At 37.4% G+C, this 13,468-nt stretch overlaps 1 protein-coding gene across 3 annotated transcripts in view; it reads right to left on the reverse strand.

The window, feature by feature from the left end:
• Positions 1-13,468, reverse strand: part of STRN (striatin) — a 71,164-nt gene that overhangs the window by 48,041 nt on the left and 9,655 nt on the right. For all 3 annotated transcript variants that reach the window (XM_054162353.1, XM_054162352.1, XM_054162351.1), the window contains exons 2-3: positions 9,027-9,130; positions 1,782-1,855 (exon numbers count right to left, since the gene is read on the reverse strand). In XM_054162353.1, the coding sequence (XP_054018328.1) occupies positions 1,782-1,855; positions 9,027-9,130 (178 nt within the window). The remainder of the gene's footprint in view (positions 1-1,781; positions 1,856-9,026; positions 9,131-13,468) is intronic.

Raw genomic sequence — 13,468 nt, forward strand, 5'->3', positions numbered from 1 at the left:
ATAATCAATTGCACAACGATTTTCTAACACAGCAGAGGTCAACTACTGAACCTCAGTCTGTACTAATCAAAATATGACTCAGGTACATTTGCCTGAAAAACACTTTTGAAAGCAAGACCCCTCCTTCCACAGGCACTATGAAGTTTATCTACAGGCAAGAACCCACTTTTGCTTAAGTCTCCTCAAAACAGATGACCACTAGTATTAACAGCAGTTTACAGATGAGAATGAAGGAACCTCCATTATGAGCAAAGAGCAGAAAGAACTACTGGGAACACTTTCAATTTTTTTCCTGATTGGGCAAGAAAAACAGAGGCAGGGGAGAGAAAGACATGGACCTACAGTTATTTATCAAAGGCAACTACAAAGGAGCATGATCAAATTTCTATTTTAACTGTTTCCTTTATCACCCCAGATTCGATATAGAACAAAAGCATACATTTCTCACAACTACATATATAGAGTGCAGTAGGATAAATCAGGATAATGACATTTTAACAAAGCTAATTCCACTAACATTTAGTGGAAGTAATGCAATTACTATGGCTCTGCTGGGCAAGCCAGGCCTCGCACTACATTCCTCAGATGGAAACTAGAGCAATATGCTATAGCTGCATCTTGAGAAATTACAAAAACCAAGGCTGTCCAGGATCTTGGGATGATCAGGATAAAGTTTTCTAGTGGTCCAGATACAGACTGTGGTCTTCCACTTATTAACACCAAACAAAAGTATTTCTTCAGTTAAAGCAATAACTTTGATAATAATGTGAAATAAAATCTCTCAAAAATTACATCACATCCTGGACAAAAATAAGCGAGCAAAATGCTGGGGCTGGAGTTTTTGTTTGAGTTTTTTTTAAAATGACCCTTTGAACCCAATAAAGTAAGAATTAACCATGACAGTAAACCAGATCATCCCTTCCACAAACCAAGTGATCTGCATACTTTCTATATTCTTCCTTTATGACAGGTGGTTCTACTTCTGTAACTGTGGTATGATCTTCAGGGAACTGAGACACAAAAATCATCACCTATTACTTCTTGTTTCATGGGTATGACCTATAAACAGAGTTCTGTATCCCTTTTCTTTATTTTTGTGAGGAAAGAATGGGGAGATAGAGAGAGGGATGAAAGGAAGTAATTTAAATTCTTAATTCCTCAAGTTCAGTACCTAAAACTATTTATGTGAAGTAGGAAGTACAATTTCTAGAAAAAAAGAAGTCAGCTTTCCAAAGACCAAGGTAAAAAACTGTCCCCTCACAGCACAGCGATGAAATTAGCTGTGTGCTTTCCCAATGATCACTGGAATTTTGTAAATTAATTTCCTGCTCTCAAACTCTCACTTATGGCTAATAAACGCTTCTACTATTTTTCTCCTGAAATACCATTGAGGTAATTGAACAAAAAAATTATGTACTACACATTTAATGTCCTTTGCCACTAACATTTTATTCAGAAAAATAATTCAAAGGTAAAATCACTCTCTAGCTATACATCCAGTATCTCCCTGTTCCAAAACATCCATACACATTACTGAGAAAAATTCTCTCCAGTTCATGTTTGGGGCTTTTTACATCTAAACTCATATGATTTACTAATAGAATGTTTCAGAGCATTAGGAGATATTTTTATTAAGAGTAAAATAGAGTCTTTACATATTATATTTATTCCTATTGTTTACATTAGGTGACTTATTTTATCAACACTATCATTTCAGCATTTATGCAAACCACAGTTAAGCTTTTATGCCAGTAATTAACATATTTTTAATAAATCCTTACCAGAATCATAGTTTGGTGGCTTCATATCTCCCTGATTCAATTCTGTGCCATATTTTAATTTGTGATATTTAGCCCTGAAAAAAACAATTAACAAAATTAGCACATTTAAACAGTATCTCAGAACAGATAAATGTCACTTGTGTTCACTTGCAAAAGGCTCTTCTTACTTATAGGCTAAGAACAAAACAAATAATTGCAGCAGGACTTCAGACATGTAATTTTTCTTAATTATTTTTCTCAAGGCTGACACACAATTGCAAAGTGATTACTGATGAAACATTAGAAGAATGCAGATTTTACAAAATGTTCTTGCCACAAAAAAAGATTCCTCCCCTGTGGATATGGGCTACTCTCTGCTTCCCTGCCCGCACCCGCTTCTTTCTTTTCTTTTTTTTTTTTTAAGACATCATTATGAAACAAACTTCAGTTTTATTCTTCAAAATGCTGTGCTTTCTAACAGCAACAGACCCTGGGTTAGAGCTATTCTAAGATTTAGCACTGCAGCAGCTCCATCTACTCCAGCTTCTCTTTAAGCTGCTGGATATGCCACCCAACAAAGTTCAAAAACTGAGACTATTTTAGCCTACAGAAAGCCTATTCTAATAAGCCCCATAAAGCACGTTATACAATGTCAATACAAGTAAGTAGAAGAAAAAAAAAATGCTTTTTAATTTGAAAAGTTTCATCCTACGGTGTCTACAGATTTTAAACACAAAATAATGCCACAGTAGTACAGCATTAAAAATGCACATCTAAGTTATCAAAGATTCATTGGAGGCGTCTTATAACAGTAACAGAGGAACTGAGGCAATGAGCCTTAGCCAGTTTAGCAGTGTTCCCCTATTCTCACATTCACTTTTGTGAATGTTAGAGACTTTTGCCTCCGTGACTGTTTTCTGCCAAACATGAAAATTTACAAGATTCAAAACCACCTGAGTCTCTTAAATTTTTACAGACGTTCATAACTAGGTAGATAAGTGGCACTCATACTAGTTCCTACCCTGAACAACAGGCAGAGAAGAGTTCAGGCAAAGGTGGGCATGCAACCCAGCAGGAGTGGTACAGCCTGGCAGTAGTGGTGCAACCAACTAGCACACACAAATATATACAGCTCCAGTGAAAAGGTACAGTAGCTAGGTTTAAGGCAAAATAAAGAAACATGGGGAATAAAGAAGAAAAATGGAGCAGAGGGAACCAAGAAACCATCACATATACCAACATCAAGATAGGCTTCATTAGCTCTACTACTCTTCTGCTTAAAATTTCTTTTCAAATAATTAATGGGTGTGACACTTCATAATTTATGAGGCAATTCTCACTAAGCTTGAATGACTGTATCAAGAAAGACAAGATAATGCCTCAAAACTACCAAACTACACTTGGATCTCTTAACTGCATCTCACACATCTTCACTGCATTACTATTTTGGGGTTTTTTGCCTTTTCCTAATTCATCAAGAAAGCTCATTACTTCTAACAAAATGGTGCTGAGAGAAGCAATGCTTGGTAGCTCTTATGCATCAGTATAAACAGTACAAGTTTCTCACTAATCCAGCTGCATTTTAGCTATAATAAACATCTAGTTCTGAATGAGGAGAGAAAGTGCAGAGTGAAGAAATGTCTCATAGGCATAGTAAAAAAGATCAACAAAGTGAATTCCTCCTCAAGAGCTACGGCACTGAGCTCTAACTCAGATGATCAGCAACCAAACCAGGAAAGAAAAAAGGAGGCTCTTGAAATGTATTGACAGCAATAAGCGAACAATACACATTTTGGTCAGTACAGAAAAGAATAACCAAGAATAGAGCAAAATTAAAGCTCAGTGCTCAATTAAAAGGTTTATCTTTCCTTTTCCAACTATCCATTTTCTCCATCTCACTGGAAGAAAGATACTATCCTGGTAAAACAACTGCATTTCATTATCATGAAACACTGATTCCTTTTACCTTGTCCTCCATCATCACTAACAAGAAGTAGCAAGTAATCAAGAACTAAGAAACCCTCTACTCCACCACTAACCTATCTCACCAACTTTAAACATTACACTTCAAGGTTTTATGCAGTCATCAAGTGACCCTAATGTTTAATCTACTTTGATTTGATTTAGAGAACACAGACCTATACTGTGCTCAATTCCTGAAAATACTTTCAGAACAGTTAGTTTTGTGGCATTTACTTTTGGATCATGGATCTCATATAAAGTTCCATTATTCCCTACGCACTCACCAATTTTCTTATCCAAGCCTTGTTAATTAATTTCATCTTAAGGACCAAAGCAAACTGTTTGTTAGATTAACTGAAAGATCACTCCTCATACCTTCCCCATTCTTTGGATCTCTCACCTTTCTCCAAAATGAGTTCTTTTTCTAACTTCTCAGTATATTTATTTCAATCTGTGCTTGCTCGTTTTAAAATTTCTTAAATCCCTCTCGAGTATTTCCCCCTATCATAAAAACCAGTTCAGCAAAGTGAGATTATTAATTCTATAGACATTACAAGCTATCTATAGCAGGCTTTTTTAACTGGTTCCTTCTCATCACGCAAAAGGCTTTTAGGCCTTTGCTATTCTTCTGTATTTCAAGAGGACAACCTTGTGGTCTTGTATACCATTGATTCTTCAATTTTAAGGCTAAGCTGGACTAAGATTTCATCTTTCAGAAGATTTAAATTTGTACACTATAGGCAGAGGGCAGTAGAACTACACATGCAGCCAAAATACCATGTCCTAGCAAAGACAGGCAACTGAAGAGCTGAAAACTCCCAAAAGCAACTATTATTTTAAACATTGTTGAGAAAGTAAAAACAACAACAAAAACAACACAGACTTTTGCCGGCACAAAATTACAAAAACCCAACACCAAAGTCAAACTTGAATTAATTACAATCAGCCAGCATAAATTCAGGTATCTGAGCAAGACATCAGTTAGAAGACGTGAAACAGAAACAATGAATACCATGTCAGAGTACTTGACCTGATGAACTTGCCTTCAGCTCTACAGTTCAAAGGAATATTCTTTATAAACAATATAGATAGCTAACAGTCCATCAGGCAAGCATTTTTTATACTTCTTTAAGCAGCAAGTATGAGAATTTTTTTTTCAAAAACTGCCTTATGGTACAACTGAAAATGTCACAGATGTGAAAGCAAATCATCTTTATAAAGCACACTAAGGAAGGAGTTGAACATAATGATTCAGACTCCAAAAGCAGAAAGGAGTCTTGGCCATTCAGTTACACATATTGCCATCAAAGGCTATGAAACTTCTCATAATAGAAAACTACATTATTTTCCATAGAAATTCTGAATACAATTTATTCAATGCTTATATTTAATCCATTTCCACAATAATTATCTCCTGTCTACCTGCCATGCTTATTTTCAATGGTTTTGCAAAAAACACATTGTCCACTTAAAAGCCTTAAACTGGCCCTCTGCAGTTCACATTGAACTCGACATTTCACAGCACTGAGATACTACTATCACAAGAAAAAGCACATGTATTCTTATTTGTAAATAAGTGTAAATAAAAATCAAAGTTTCTCCAACCTTTGTATCACCTGGTAAAAAACATCTGGCTTTGGGGCAGGGGAAGAAGGAAGGTAACAAATCACAAACAAGCCTGTATTGTCTGAAACTTGTTCCACTTGGATGATCTACCTTCAGAAATTACACCTGAATTATTGACAGTATGCAGAGACTGAAAAATGAAAAAAGTAGCTGAAGGAAGCAACATTATAAAAGGTATTTTCCGTCTGAAAACTAGCCTTTGAGTTGTTTGGAAGAAAACTGTTCTGAAGCTGTGAAACTACCTTACCAAGCAGATATTCTTACTCAGGTAAGTATGAATGTTACCACTGCTCTGGCTTTGGCACTTTGCTACAGAGTTCTCTTTTTTTGACTAGCATTATGTTCTCTAAACTACACACTTGGAGACATTCAACACAGCTGCCTCAACATTTCGGGAGTTGCTGAGGGAAATGCTAAAACTTTCATGATTCTAAATTTTCTAAGACTGAGAGCAGTAAAACTATTCTGAATACTTCACACAGAAACGAGCTTGATCCCAATCAAAAAAGGCCACTATTTCTCGGAAATATTTGTCGCCAGACCTGAAGCATCTGATCCAGCTGTGCTGAGGGAGCATGCCAAAACATCCGTAGAAGATCTGGGAGCTGCCGCCAAACCAACAGACATAAACAAAAATGACTGCCAGGAACAGCACGGCAAGATATTCTACCCAGGGGAGAAGGCGCCAGCCTTATGCTGATCAGACACACAAGTGCAGAAAACAACATAAAATTAAATCAAGCATTTCTGGAGACGTGGCTCAGAAGTCCAGTTCTTTGGTTAAAGTATGTTGACAGGAAATGAGCTAGACTAGATGAAACAGGACATGTACTTGAGAGAAACAGTACTACTTTTCAGCTAGCTCCTGAAAATCAGAGGAAACAATGCAACTTACTGGTGGTGGAGCAAGTATTGATAGTAATAAAAAGTAATCCTCAACTGTGAACAGCCTGACACTGCAGTCTACTGGATGTTGGCAAAAATACATCAAAACTGTTGTTGAATAGATGGTTGTGCTTAACTACTACCCACCTCCTCTGAACTCTTTGCTATTCAGTGTATTTAGACTCCTTAGCAGAAATAACTGAGCTTCCTATACATGCAGCAACAAGGTAATGTCACAATTACTAACAAACACCTAACATTAAATTTGTGGGGAAAAAAACCATGACAATGAGTAAGTAAAACTTATTTTCTACCTTACCCACTGCAAAATTACATAAGTGCAATGAAATAGAGAACACTGACAACCCTTTCAAAACATTTGTTTGATGATTGATAAACAAACAAACAAACCCCCGCCACATAGAACACCCACTATACAGAACAGCAGCTCTTAAAGCTTATATCTGAGAAAACAAATGTTGCTCATTTATTGCTTGTGGTTTCCTGAGGGCATTGCAAACAGACTACCTTGGGCCACAGTTTCATACTCTGTCTTGTTAACTCATAACTTATTTCATCTAACTAAGACAGGTTTGGTACACTGAAAGGCCAGGGCAGAAATAAAGACAAAAATGCTTACTTGGCTCCTTCACACCATACCAATTTTCCCCTAACCCGACCAAAAATGTTTTCCTTCTACCTTGTAAGATCTTATTTTCAAGCACAGAGACCCCAGTAGAAAAAACCTGCCAACTGACTACTGCCTGACCTGGCCAATGGCTGATTTCAGAAAACTGCTGGGAAAGACAGCAGTGCTTCCAAGCTCAGTAGGGGCTGTTCTTTTAAGTATCAAGCAAGAATACTTGCTGAGAGACATTTCCAGCAGAAATACAAGACTCTTTCTTCAGAAACTGGCAAATAACACTGCTGTTTAAAACCACAAACTCTTATAAATAGCCATGTCCAGTACACACCATTCACAAGCATCACATTGACTTAAAAAAAAACCAGTTCAAACCCACACTGAAGCTGTCAAACTGGATCTGATCAGCTGATTGTAGCCTAGTGACCTGACTAACCAACTAATAACATACATTGCAGGGAAAAAAAAAAGAAAGACAACCTTTGAGAGATACCTACATAAAAACTGATATTAAGAAACTACCAGATGTTTTTCCTTAATGACAGTGACTGCTACATTAGGATTTAAATGCCTTAACTCAGGTGTATTTTACTGAATGCAACTGGAAGGCATTGTCACTGTCCCTGTGGACATTTGATTTATTTTTCTTTCTTTTACAAAGGTTCTCTGATAGCACATACAAATATATTTACATACTCTGATAAGTTCAGATAATTTTCTAATTTATTTGGATTATGAACGTGAAGTATCAGAGATATCCCTAAGCAATCAGAAATAGCTCCCTTAGTTTTCAAACACAAGGAATCTTACTCAATTTTTATACCTTAGGGCATACCTTTAATTGCACAAGAATATACACTCCATTGCTTCTTTTTTAAGTGACTCTAAGATCCATGATCACACCTCAAACACAATGCTTTCCACAGCTGTAAAGAGCAATTTCCATTATGTATATAACATATTTGATAAGTTTCTGTACTATTTGATATAATCTAAGTACCGTAAGAATGCCTGGGCAAAAGGGCATCTACCTTAAGTATTCCTCTGAGAAATCCCTAAAGTTTTGGAAGGAAGGAAAACTGCAGCCCCCAGGCTACTGCTGGCCAGGAAATCAGCCACAGCTCCATGCTACCAGAAAGAGACAAGTTGGACAGTGCAAGCATGGCTCAAATACAAAGCAGCCCACCTAAGATAAGCAAATCTAAATGCAATACACTGAAGTACAACTACTAGTGTCTTTTAAAAATTATTTAGAGGCAATATCCTATTCCTCATTTGCATGTGTATATTTCTAATCTTATTTCTACTAATACAAACTATTTAAAATACGTTTATTTTATTCATATTGTCTTAAAGTAGGAATTATCTGGTAGGAAAACAGTATGTAAGCAATAACTGCTTTGCAGTAGTGCCATAAATACACTTTTTAGTCATGAATTTTTAAAGACATTTTACTAATAAAAAATATTTAAAACTGAACATGTCCTAAAATAAATCAGTCAGGCAGAAAGACTTCTAGAAACTTGATTTTTAAAAGCGTAATGTGTTTGCCTCATGCATTAGCACAATGGGGAACTATATGTAAGAATATAATGGTAAAGCAGACTGGGAACTACTAATGCAATCTCTGTGAAAAAAGAAACAGATATTTAACTAGTAAACAAGTGGGTTTTTTCACTCCTCACACAACTAGTCTCGAGAAGATATTCCTGTGGAGTCTGTCATACTGAAAAGACTAAAAACTTAGCAAGATTAAAAAGTAGTAATTACTAGAGTGAAGATTTATTCAATATTTCAGTTGTCAGAGAGTACTAAACAAAGCTAGTACTTCAAACAAAACACAAGAATACACTGTAATTCTGAAGTATTATTGATAGAGTTGGTTGGAATTTTACCAAGGAAAAAGTACTCATGACTAATCAGCCACTGTTTTTATTTGTACGTGTTTGGAGCCACACTATCTTGGTTATTGTTTGTAACACAATACAGACATTTAGACTACCGGATATTTAGTACTTTAATATTTGTCAACTTGAGAACTGAATATATACAGAAAAAAAATCTTTCTTAGTTTTGTCAAATACAAAGGCAAAAGAAAGTATCTGTCTTCAGAATTTCTTCATCATGTACTCATCACTAATGCAGTGTACCTTTCCTGTTTAAGTGCATATTCCAGCATTTTGATTCTTCGCACTAGATCCTTCTTCAGATTTTCTTGTCCTTTCCTTTCACCTTGAAGAAAGGCAATCTGGGCCTGCAAAAGGAAGTGTTCAATTTAGAATATGCTTCCTCAAAACCATTCAGCAGAGCTCTTAAGTGTATCTTCCCCAACTTATTTTAAAATTTATTTGTATAGTTCAAAAGAAATTGGCTCACTGTGTTTCATAAATACTAAATGCTTAGACAAAACAGTGCATAGATAAGCCTTCCAAACTTCATGCTCATTACAGATAAAAAGAAAAATAAAGCAATTTTAGTTTATTTGACATGGTTTATTTCCTTTCTTGGCTAAACATTCAATAGAGGAGAAAGAATAGATACAAATGAGCATACAAAAAGCCTTTTGCAGATAAAAGCGTTTACCAACAATAAGCAGCAGAAGAGGTGAAAGTTTCTCCTCACTAACTGAAGTAGTTACATAAATGGTGTGCTGTTCTTTAAATACATGATACTGGTCAAAGAACTGAGTACAGCATGAAGTACAGCTGCCTGTTTGTAATACACTGTAAAGTATTAATTATAATATTACTAAAACAGCTCTCCAGAAATAGTGTAATTAAGAGAATGGGAAAAAATGGAAAACACGCAAAGGTACTTTGGTGAGGAAGATGAGGCAAGAAATGGTATAGAAGCAAACAGAAGTCAAGTGGAAAACAGATACCTAACCTTCATCAAATTCCAGCAGAGAATACGTAGCTGCCTGTGAAACATCTTTAAATAGAACATGATAGTAAAGACAAAATATTAATTCCTAATCAGGAAGGCAGAACTAACAGCTTTTGTACCTCATGTTCAAATTAAGTCCATTACAAGAGGCAGGTCCTTGTGCTCTCAGAACTCATGAATATACTCTTAGACCAAAATACCTATGGGCAGTCACCACTTCATGCCTCAGCCTGCATTACAAGCCCCTAGCTATTTTCAGGATCAGCTTTCTGCCATCTTTGAAGCTAAATGTCGAAGCATCTCATTTGTCTCCTGAGAAGTCCAGACAAGTAAAAGGCAACCAGTCCACACCATCGCTGTTGACCATGAAGACCAGTAGGCCTTCCATTTTTATAAATAACCTACTGCAGTTCTATAAGCAGTTTTCTTCAGCCTGCACCAATCTCTAGGGAAAGACAGGGAGAAACAAGAAGGTGTATCCTTTACTCATATGCCACAATCTTGCAAGTAGTTTCTAGATATTTTAGCTAATGGATATCGACGCTTATTTGACTTCAGATTTTTAGACCAAGGTGTCTCTAAATGCTATTTTCTCCTCACCAACTATGAAGGAAATTCACACAACTAACTCAGTTGAATCTTGGGGCACAGGCAAAAGACCATTCATTTGCTTGTGGCCAGCTATAGCAGTTGCTCTAAAACATAACACCAGCTGACAGAATTTCACTGTTCAAATACAGCCAGTAAACAGCTTGACAGATACCTGAAGAATCCTTAACCACCCAGTCATCAACTAGAGCAGCCAGTTTATCACAAGTGAAAAAACACTGGCTGCTCTCCAATGAAATTAGTATTCACCCTCAATGAGGGAAATGCATTTGACTGCCAAAAAAACTCAGGTGAATCAAAAGGAAGGCCTCTGTCATGCTGTCATCAAGCTTGTCCTCACGTAATATTCAAACTGAGATGAACAGAAAACTACAATTGAACTCTAATGTCTGCTTATACTCAGGCTTAAGGAAAGACACAGAAGAAAGAAATGCATTTCCTAAAATGAAAAATTTAACTGTGTAAGAAGCCTGTTAGGTCACCAAGGTCACCATCCTTCTCAGCTACAGCTCAAGCACATGCAACTTAGTTTGCAGTAACAGTCCAGACACGTAGATTATAATGCACACACTAGTTAGTACACTGTGACAGTGATTTCCTCTCTTCCTGTCTCTACATAGACCCAGCAGAAATAAACAAGTGCCCTTCTAGCCAAAAAGTGAGAGAAAAATCAAAGCACAATACTAAGAATAGTAGAACATGATATAAAGATTCATTTCACTGGAAGACGAAAGATCATCCAAGGCCATCAGGACAGAGACTGAAGTGACCTATGATGTGATCTGCTGCCTGCAAGCAATTTCTACCTAAGAGCAAACTGACCAAACCAGCTGTAATGAAGCATTTTTACCCAGCACACCAGCAAACAGCCTGGCTCACACGCTGCTGTACTGCAAAGGTCAAACCAGCATTACCGTGCTAACAACTGAGGTTAAAGTAATCTTCCACTGGTAGCAGCCTAAACAAACAAAAAAACCCCCACAACACTTCAGTAGAATTGACAGGTTACTTTTGTATGAGAGAGATACATAAATGGATTAGATTAAGAAACATTATGACTCCTTCATGTGAAAATGGGCAGAATCAAGGTTCAGGTAGAGGGCAAGCCTGGCTCTATGGCTTGTCTAACTAACCATGTGAGAAACAAAATTCAAAATTGTTACCAGAATCTCCTTGAGCACATAAACTAGTGAAAATAATGCTGCTAACTCTACCTCTGGAGCTGAAGCACCTACATCTTACGATTCAACATGAAGAAAAACAATCATGCTCTTCCTCCTCATGGCCACTGGCAGGCTGCATGTATCAGAATACAGAATTAACCAGGTTGGAAAAGACCTCTGAGATCATCAAGTACAACCTATCATTCAACACCATCTAATCAACTAAATCATGGCACCAAGTGCCTCATCCAGTTTCTTTTTAAACACCTCCAGTGATGGTGACTCCACCACCTCCCTGGGCAGCACATTCCAATGGCTAATCACTCTTTCTGTGAAGAACTTCTTCCTAACCTCCAGCCTAAACTTCCCCTGGCACAGCTTGAGACTGTGTCCTCTTGTTCTGGTGCTGGTTGCCTGGGAGAAGAGACCAACCACCGCCTGTCTACAACCTCCCTTAAGGTAGTTGTAGAGAGCAATAAGGTCCCCCCTGAGCCTCCTCTTCTCCAGGCTAAACAACCCCAGCTCCTTCAGACTCTCCTCATAGGGCTTGTGCTCCAACTCCCTCAGCAGCTTTGTTGCCCTTCTCTGGACACATTCCAGCAAGTCAACATCGTTCCTAAACTGATGGGACCAGAACTGGACACTACTCAAGGTACGGCCTAACCAGTTCTGAGTACAGGGGCACAATGACTTCCCTGCTCCTGCTGGCCAGACTGCTCCCGATACAGGCCTGGATTGCACTGGCCTTCTTGGCCACCTGGGCACACTGCTGGCTTATATTCAGCCTACTGTCAACCAGTACCCCCAGGTCCCTTTCTGCCTGGCTGTTCTCCAGCCACTCTCTCTACAGCCTGTAGCACTGCACGGGGCTGCTGTGGCCGATGTGTAGAACCTGGCACTTGGATGTGTGAAATCACAGACATAGCACAGAATAAAGAGCACTGGAAGAAATACTAATTGATTCTTTGGACATATTTTATTGTCAGTGGTATGCCAATGCTCTTACTGATGTCTTATAACTTTTCCCTTCTTTCTGGACTTCTACAAAATCTTTGTGTTTCTTACACAGAAAGCATGCAGCAACAACAAAATGGAATTCACGGCCCAAGAGCAGTCACCCCTCCAGCACTACACAAGCTTAATATAGTCAGGTACACTACAGATCAGTAGTCTTACTGGCAAATCAAGAAACAGAGACGTGCACCAGTGGGCTTAAGAATGATTCTGCTCTCTCCTCAAAGGCTGAGCAGTTTCTAGTATAGTTTGTTCATGTTCTTCTTCTGAATAGCATCCTTACATGGGAGACTCATTATTTTTGAGACATTCTGGCTCTGAAAATGAGAATGCTTATGTTTGGTCATTTTCATAATATTCAGAAAGTAAGAAGATTATTCCCACTCTTTCCCACAGGATAACCCTCATTTATGTAAGTAATGGAAAAGTGCAATGAAGTCAGCCTTAATAGACAATAATACATCAGTTATATATATAAGCTCAATTTTATTTAAGAAATTCTTAGGGATAATATTCAAGCTTATTTGCAATGCACACAAGACAGTGTAACTGAAGTTTTATGCTAACGATAATACTGCAACAATCCAACTGTCACAAGCAGAATTCATTCTTTACAATGGTTGGCAATTAATTGAAAACATGCAAAGAAACCAAAATGTTCATACCATAAATGAAATAATTTGTGATACATATAAAAACTGAATTAGTACATTGACTTTAAATACCCAAAATGAGAAATTATGAGATCTAGCAGTATTTTCTCAGTCTCTAGAACAATACAGTGGTAACTTCAGGATCACCATTCCCAGTTACAGTATTGAGCCCACACCTGTCTAAATGTCTGTGCACACATTTATAGTGCATCTGCTTTTAAACACAATAGAAAGTAAAGGCAAACTGTACAGCTACAGTTTTCTATA

The sequence above is a fragment of the Dryobates pubescens genome, chromosome 6 (genome assembly GCF_014839835.1).
Source record: "Dryobates pubescens isolate bDryPub1 chromosome 6, bDryPub1.pri, whole genome shotgun sequence".
Lineage (NCBI taxonomy): Eukaryota > Metazoa > Chordata > Aves > Piciformes > Picidae > Dryobates > Dryobates pubescens.